The 8,816-nt window shown below is 40.6% G+C and overlaps 1 protein-coding gene across 1 annotated transcript; it reads left to right on the forward strand.

Moving 5' to 3' along the window:
- The first annotated feature begins 2,530 nt into the window (after positions 1 to 2,530).
- LOC145485946 (vesicular inhibitory amino acid transporter-like) lies at positions 2,531 to 4,030 on the forward strand. Its single transcript, XM_081464611.1, has one exon. It carries the CDS (start codon positions 2,675 to 2,677, stop codon positions 4,028 to 4,030), a length of 1,356 nt encoding a protein of 451 aa, XP_081320737.1. The 5' UTR covers positions 2,531 to 2,674.
- The last annotated feature ends 4,786 nt before the right edge of the window (positions 4,031 to 8,816 follow it).

Below are 8,816 nucleotides of genomic sequence, written 5' to 3' on the forward strand. Positions count from 1 at the left end.
ACATACATTCATGTGACTGCCATCAATGATAAGTACAGTTCCATCTGGGAAACACAGATGTGATCAGATGTGCAGGTATCCCTTGTTTTGAGAAAATTCGCCGTTGCACAGGCATTTCTTTATCATTTGGAAAATTATAGAAGAAACCCAACAGTAGCCTCTTTTCAGTTAACAACTAGAAATCTTAAGTTATTGTTCTACTTTGTACATTGCCGATTCTTTGTACACCTGAACATGTGCAACGCCGTTTCACTGACTTTAATTGAGAAAACAAATAGTTTATTATCAGGTCATTTGAGTTCCTTTTCATAATTAAAATCTACCTTACGTTTCCTCGGAAGCTAGCCAGTTGAACTATATTTCAGTAATGAAGTTTTATTAGTTTCCTCGGAAGTTAGCCAGCTGAACTATTTTACTGAAAAATATCGAGGAAAAGGTTGTTGTTATTCATCGTGGTAGATGCAATAATAAAGTGTATTATCGTTTGTCTCACGATGTAGTCACTTGAGATGTAGATCGCGACGTTTCGACTGCTTACTGCTAGTCTTCTTCAGGCGATAAGGTCGACTGATTGCACGGTATCATTTATATCACAAAGGTCGGGATGGTGGAATTGAAATTCCTGAAGCATGGATACCCACGATCAAGAAACACAACAACAGGAGAACGGTACAACAGCGGACCACTGAAGGAACAGCTACTCGCCGGAACAATGGAACAATAGGAGGATCGAAATGCACCAATCACAGCCGACCTTTGTGATATAAATGATACCGTGCCATCAGTCGACCTTATCGCCTGAAGAAGACTAGCAGTAAGCAGTCGAAACGTCGCGATCTACATCTCAAGTGACTACATCGTGAGACAAACGATAATACACTTTATTATTGCATCTACCACGATGAATAACAACAACCTTTTCCTCGATATTTTTCAGTAATGGAGTTTTATTACTCTCTATTCGTGGGATAACGTTTCCTTGCTCTCGGTAACACCAATTCAGAATTTCAAATTAAGTATCTGACTTTTAGTTTCCTAAGTTTTGTCTTAATTTCAACCTGTGAATTTTAATCTTAGCTCTCTATTTTTAATTTTGGAAACTTCGTGGTGTTGATTAGAATTCGCTATCTTAATTAAGTACTTTCCGCTCGTATTGTATGCTAGAAGTTGCATCATCATATTGTAAACACTTGATGTGTAAAGGATGATATACAAGCAAGTAGGTTTGTAAAGTTTTTTCGATTACATGGATTACGATTAGGATTACGCTTATAACGTCGATTACGAAGATCATTGTTGTCGAGTACAGAATAAACTACTGTTGGACCAAGTTATGTCTCTTCCTTGACGTGCGTAGTGAAGACCATTGAAGTAGATCTTCGTGTACCAGGAAATCGTGACGAATTTCCGTTCCTGCAGGGCAAGCAGTGCTCCCCAGAGTTAGATTCCCCCAGTTGTCAGTTCAAGTGTCCGTTCAGTCCGAAATTTTCAGTGTTTGTAGGAAAAACCTATCGTCACACCCTCTTTCTTTGACTGAGTTTCCTTCGGTCATTCGATCACAGTGGGTTTTGCCGAATTAATTTTCACTTCTTTGATACGAATTTCTGCTTTAAATCCTAAATCTAGGTATTACGTGACACTCGCCACGCCGAGAATTGTCCCGGTTTGGCGAGCCAAAGCGTTTATATGAAGAAAAGTTGTCCCGCTTGCTAGGGTTACCCAACCTGCCGAGGCGAGACAACTCGCCCACCCGAGTTGTCTCGCCCCCCGAGACAGGTTCGTAATCCTAATGTAAACGGTTGGTTGATTTTGCGAAGAAATAAGCTAAAAGTTACCTCGGCCAGAGTAACTCAGGGGGAGGGTTGTCTCGGGTACCCGAGACCATATAAATGCGGCCTGAAATAGACGAATATTTTGAGAACACTCGAAAAATGTGGAAAACACTTGCCTGCGGCTCGTGTTTTCTACATTTCCCTCGTGTTCTCAAATGCCCGTCGTGTTTTATCACAGTGTAATACACGGCTTAGGCTTCTTTATTTGTTAAATATCCAACGCGCGCTCGTGGAATAATTGTTTAAAAAACCTCTTTTCATTGTTGTTGTCATCGAATTCTACCGATAAGCTCAGTCAATCGCATCAAAAGAATTTCCGTAAATCCATGGAGCCGATCAAATACAAGGCAAATAAATAGGCCAAATGAGAGCGCCATCTCTTTCGAATCATTTTAACCCATTGGAACAGTTTATCGATTGATAAACTTGCGATACCGAATTTTATCATTTAGTTACTCTGGCGACGGAGAGCTTTTTGCTTGTAAACCAAGCGTTAATAGGCCACTTCCGAGTTACTCTGTGTCTCTGCATCGAACTGAACGGGTCTTCGAGCGAAACCATTCGTATAAAAATGCGTTTCGCCTACAGATTCAATTTCATGCAAATCAAACTCATTTTCACATCAAAGGTTTTGCTCGAAGACTCCTTTTTAAAAAAAACAGAAGGTACTCGGAAATGCATGGCCTATTGGTATGGGTTTTAGCATAAAAAGCCGGGATGAAAAGCTCACTTTGCTGCTTTTTAAGGATTGACTTTTGACATAATGAAAGCTGACAAAGATCTTTTGAAAAACACAGGTGTTTGACGTTACTGTTGAAAATTCACCTCCGTGGGAATGCTTCATGGCTTCTTCAAAATCCAGCTCTTTAGGAATAGTCGCAGCTTATATTCCTTTAGATTGTGAGCAGTTTGACGGGCTTGAGGAAGCTGAAATCTTGACGCTGCTACAGTCTTCAGACGCCGAGAGCTCCTCCGATGATGATCGTGTTGTTCCCTCAGACGAAAAGATTTCTCAAGACCCGTCCTCTGGTGGTTCCTCAGTGTGGAAAGCTGCAGTGAATCTTGTGAACTATATCGAAGGCATCGGGTTCCTTGCTGTACCCTATGCGCTCAAAGAAGGAGGAGTAGCGGCTATTATAGCTTTTATAATCACCCCAATTATCATGTGGTATATGGGAACAATAGTAACTGAGTGCCTCTATGACGAAGATGAGCAAGGAAACAAACATCGCGTGAGGTCAGGATATAAAGATCTAGGCGACGTACTTTTACCTAAATATGGTGGTTATATAGTGTCTGGACTTATTCAGCTAGATCTATATTTGGTGTCTGTTTCTTACCTTGTCCTTTTCGGATCTGTCATGCGCCATGACCTCCCGTCTGCGCCCATCACAGAGCTTATGTGGATAGGAATTGCTGGAGGTTTGATCATACCGACAATGGTCCTCAAGTCTCTGTCGCAGATTGCATGGTTAAGTGCTGCCAGCGTGGTCGCTTTAATCGCAGTTGTGGTGTATGTGGTATGGCACAGAGCACAGACCACGGACGAGTGGGACCTGAGCACCATCCTGTTTTGGGACACAGAGGGTGTGGTTACATCTTTATCAATTATACTGTTTAGCTACTCCGGTCAGCTGATTATTCCATCAATAGAGGGAAGTATGACCGACAAAACAAAGTTCGGTAAAGCTTTAACGTTAGCCTTTGTGGTGTGCACGTTGATGAAGTTATCTTTCGCTGTGTTTGCTTTCCTTTCCTTTGGCGCTAACACTGATGCAGTCATATTAAATAGTCTCCCCTCAGAATCTGTTCACATAATTGTTGGTTCTTTCTTCGCTTTGAATTGTGTGCTGTCGTATGTCCTCGTTATTTATCCAGTGATGCAAACTGTGCACAAGTCAGTTACCCCACGCATTCAAAATGATAAAATACCTGACTTTGTAACGGACGCAGTGATTCGCGTCGCAGTGGCCACCTTCGTGCCGAGTTTCTTAGCAATTGTATCATTTCTAGGTAGTATATTCCATTCTCCATTCTGTTTTATTTTTCCAATTGTCTTGCATTTAAAGCTCAAGTACGAGCGCCTTAAGATACATCAAGTTTGTTTTGGTTCTTTTGTAGTAATTTTCGGGCTAGTCGTATTAATATTAGGTATTCCAGAATCCATTAAAACTTTAATTAACTCTCATGAACAATAAACTAACACTCTACAGGCATTAACCAAAATGCTTGAAGTCCCTAGGACGCGAAACTTTTGTCAGCATAGTCTAAAAATATACTTAATGAAATACGCAATTCTAAAGTTTAAGAAGCTTAGGATAAAAGTAGCCGATTTTACAAGCTTGCTGAAAGTTGTGCTATGTTACCATCACAAATTCTACGGCTTTCGAATCGAGCGTATCCTCACGTAAGCGTGTGACGTCAGTTTGTTTGATAGAGTTCAAGCCATTATGTATTAAGAAAAGAGAGTGATAAGGAGCATGCTATTGTCGGCTGGTGTACCAAACAATCGGAGTTGCACGAATAATTCATACATAACATTTTTATCGCAGCCCTCTCAAACTTTGGAATTGCCTATTTCAAACACAATATAATGTTATTTCTGACGAATGAGCTTGGGAAGAAGGCAGTAATAAGTATTTTTCTGGCACGTGACACAACGCGGCCTGGGCTCCAGGCCGGTGCATCATGGATAGAAAGAAAGGGGATATATAAGGGGAAGTGTAGCACGTGATGGTCATCTAGGCCTCTGAATCAACCCTGTTCAGAACTCCGTTCAATTTCTTCATTTTAGTTTTTCAGGTATTTTTACCGCACTATGGACAGTCTTACCTTTGTAAAGCCTCCGTAGGAAAGGCTACCAATCGCCGGAGCATGAAAAATGGTTCCTACCCAGATTTCCTGCTTTTTTTCCCGAGGGGATTGATACGAAGAGGATTTTTCTGGCCTCCCTTCTAATCGCACTTCTATTGTAAGCGGTTGCTCAGCTCCGTCATTATTATCTTCTTTTGTATTAGCGTTCTTTACTTGTATTTTTTCTAGTTTATTTAAATGGTATGACATATTTATATTTTGGGTTTTTGGTCCAAAGTAGTGGACACCCCAGCCTAACGTGAATGACATGTTTGTACATGGGGATTTTCGTCCAAAGTAGTGGACACCCCAGCCTAACTTGCATGATGTGTTTGTATATCACGATCTGTAAGTTTAAACACGTTATATATGTGTACGTTGAAGATTTTGGTCCAAAGTAGTGGACACTCTAGCCATAATGGCAGTCAGATGTGAAGCTCGTTTAGCTTCCGTTATGTTCGTGCAAGTCCTACGTGTACATGTAATATGCTCGTCAAAATACATATTGTATTCACATCTACTTTAAAGATGGGCTTTTTACAAGAATCCACAAGGACGAATTGCACAAGTGGTCGGCGATGGGAGTTTATACCTGTCAACGAACAGTTATTGAATGAGTTATGTAGATTCGTATTCATGTAGTTGCTATAACGTAGTTTGGGTTGGTTCTTGCCAGGCCCTCCCCAAATAAACTTATCTGTCTATTAACTGTGTGTTCATTCGTTGTGAGGTGGAGGCAAAATTTTAAATTACATCTACGCCGAAAAGATATTTTGCTTCATATGCACTTTAAACCTCCTCGATATTAGCAATCATAGGTAGACGATAGTTACAGAATAGCCTTCAACGCAAAAGTAAGTTAAGATGGTTCAAAACAGTCTCCAGCAATTAGATTTTGATGGGTCATTATAACTACTCTTTATCACTTGATGCTACAGTCATGGTATCAAAAAACTGCCCAATCATTTGTGAACATGTTCTTATCATTCTCGTGACACAAAAAGGTTTCCATAGCAACAGTATGACGTGCTAAACAACACCCTCAATTACAGCTTTAGGGGCTTATAATTCAAAAACGGCACGATAAAATTTTTTGTATTATCACATTTTAATAAGAATGATAAGACGTAACGTTTGGCAAAGTTTTTCAAACAAATCTGTATATAGGGTTCAGAGCCACCTTAAAGTTTTCAAAATTTAAGGTGGCTCTAAACCCTATGTGCAGAATTTTTTTAAAACTTTGCCATAACTTGCGTCTTATCATGCTTATCAAAATCTCATAACGACCCATACAAATCTGAATGCTTGGAAACTGTTTCGAGCCGCCTTTAGGCTCTGTGGTTATCAATGATTTTTTGCCAGAAGGTGCAAAGAGTTCACACACTCTGCTTTTACGATACTTCTCTCTAAATTTTGAAATTATTTTGAAATTACGCTTTAATTTTAGCACTAAAACGAAGGGTCTGAGCTTATAACTGAAAGCTCCAATAGACTTGACAGTATGATTACCAAATAAAAACATCAAAAATGACACAATGTTGAACTTATCTTGAGTCCACAATAACTCACAGCTGAACTTTATTTAAGTCTCTGTCTCCTGCTTATCATAGGGCCCCGTCAACTATATTTAGAGACTGTGCAACAATTATCAGGAGGGAGGAGCTGTAAAACCAGAAATACTCCACCATAAAGCTACTAGGAGTATTTCTACCACCATATAATGTCATACCTCAAAGGAAGGGGTAACATGCAATATCTTTTTGAAAAGCAGGGGGATGGTATCTAATTTTCTTATGGGCAAGCCGGCTAAAAGATTCGAATCCCACGTAAGACTCACTAAGTCTCATTTCTTACTGGAACTGATTTAATATGAATAAAACATGATTTACATATCATAAAAAATATAACAAATAACTAACAGTAATTAGTAGCAGAGCCATGAGCAATTTACCTGTCTGGTCACATGGCATTTTAGCTTATTTGTAATTAACACAATAGGGGTGGATCAAGGGTCGCAAGAAGGGGTGTTTCATTATGAGAAGTAGCCAACAGAGGGTTTCGTCTCCTCCATAGGTGTATATAAATTTTCAGTACAAAGGGAGTGTCAGGTTAACCTCAGGACACCCCTGGATTCGCCCCTGGACATGCTTTATAACCTGACACTGCAGGTGACAAATGAAATTTAAAGCTGGTTTACACAAGCAACGGAGTCGTAGTCGGAGGTGTAATCAGAAGCGTAGAGCGATACAATCTAGTGAAAATCAAACTGACGGAGTCGAAAGCAGAACACCAATTCTGCTTATGATTCTGCCGCTTACGATCTTGTGAAAACTACATTGTCGGAGTCGCAACCAGAAGCTGAAGAATAAACCAATCACAATGATCAATTCCGGGCCTTGTGATTGGTTGCTTTTTTCGACTCCAACAACCTAGTTTTCACTGCATCGTAAGCGACGGAGTCGTAAACGGAATCGGAAGAAATGGAAACGTTCTGATTCTTCCAACTCTGATTCCATCGAGCTTATGACTCCGCTTGCTACTCGGATTTTCAATTTTCACCAGGTCATAAGCTCTCTTACGATCCCGAATACTACTCCGACTCCGTCGCTAGCAAAAACCAGCCTTTAGGTGACAAGTTTTAAGAGTATCAAAATGAGACATGTTCTTGTTGATGTTCATGTGTCGTACATCTCCGGCTTATGTTCACCATCAACTGGAGTCCCTCCGGGTGAAATAAAAACGACACAAGCTCTACTCTTTCGAATTTCCAAAGCAATAGTATTCCATCTTCTGGCTTTCCTTCTGTCTTTCTCCCTTCTCCTGGATTTTGATACAATGGTTTTTTAACCAATGGCTTATTGGTAAAGTCTGCATACGAGCCAAGTGGCTCATAAGGCCGGAGCTTATCCCGGTTTCTGTAGCATAAAGCTACTACGAGTATTTCTACTCCCCCTGGATGGGATGCTAATCCATCCCAGGGTTATCCCCAGCATTAAAGTCGTTAGCACCCATTTATACACAGAGTCTATTTTCATCATTGCGCTTAGATTCAGCGTCAATAGCTCGGAATTTCCTACTGTCAAATTACCTCGACCCTCTATAAGCCAGACATTTCTCTAAGAAGGTGCCAGTCCCGACGGTGTCCGTCTTATAGAGAGAGGTGCCAATACTCATGAATATATAGGGTAGCAAAGGATGGGTTGTTATTCCGTTTCACGAACGAATTGTTACAAAATTCACGCTTCACGTACAATTTTAGGAAAGTCTGTATACGAGTCAAGTGGCCCATCAGGACGGCACTTATCCCCGGTTTCTGTAGCATGAACGCCCAGGAGTATAACCACTCCCTCCCGGATGGGATGCTGGTTAACCAAGCATTAAATTCGCCGGTACCTATTTTATAGAGGCACTGCGAGAGTAAAGCGTCTTGCCCAAGAACACAACATTGGGTGCTTCCCATTTAGCAAAAAAATCCGGAAATTTCGGTTGAAAGTCAAATGGAACGGTAATTTTCTGGAAAATCAGTTCGGAAATTGTAGACTACCTCCAGAGGCAGTCTACAATCATCATTATCAGTCAGTCCTTAAGTGTTTTGTTATACCTCCCAACTCAAAAAGAGAAAAAGACTGCGAATAAATCGTTTGCTTGACGCCGGCTGGCGCACAAATTTGCCGCGGTTTCAAGGAGCACGACCTGATCACGTGCGAGTCGAAAGTTCTCCAATATAATGCTCTTTGTCATAACTTCACGAACAATGCACGTGCGTGTCACACAAGTGTTTTTGACCCCCAGTGTGTCACTTACATGCGCAAATCACGAGGAAATCAGTGTGATTATGGTCTATTATGCTGTATAACGCACTTCGATCTGGTTGCAATTTCCCCGCCAAAGATTTCTAGACTGATAGTCCTTTACTCGCACAAATCTCCACCTTTAAGCAATGCATACGTGTAAAAGACATGTAGGTCAAAATCACATGTTTTACATAGCAGTCCGCGTTAATACATCCAGTCATAAATTAAATTTTGCACTTTACATAACATTCACAAATTAATCATTGCGGAAGTTATCACAATCCATTCCAAGAATCAAACTCGCGCTTTCCAAGAATTGAATTCGTTTCCGGTTAAG

The sequence above is a fragment of the Orbicella franksi genome, chromosome 4 (assembly GCF_964199315.1).
Source record: "Orbicella franksi chromosome 4, jaOrbFran1.1, whole genome shotgun sequence".
NCBI classification, from domain to species: Eukaryota; Metazoa; Cnidaria; class Anthozoa; order Scleractinia; family Merulinidae; genus Orbicella; species Orbicella franksi.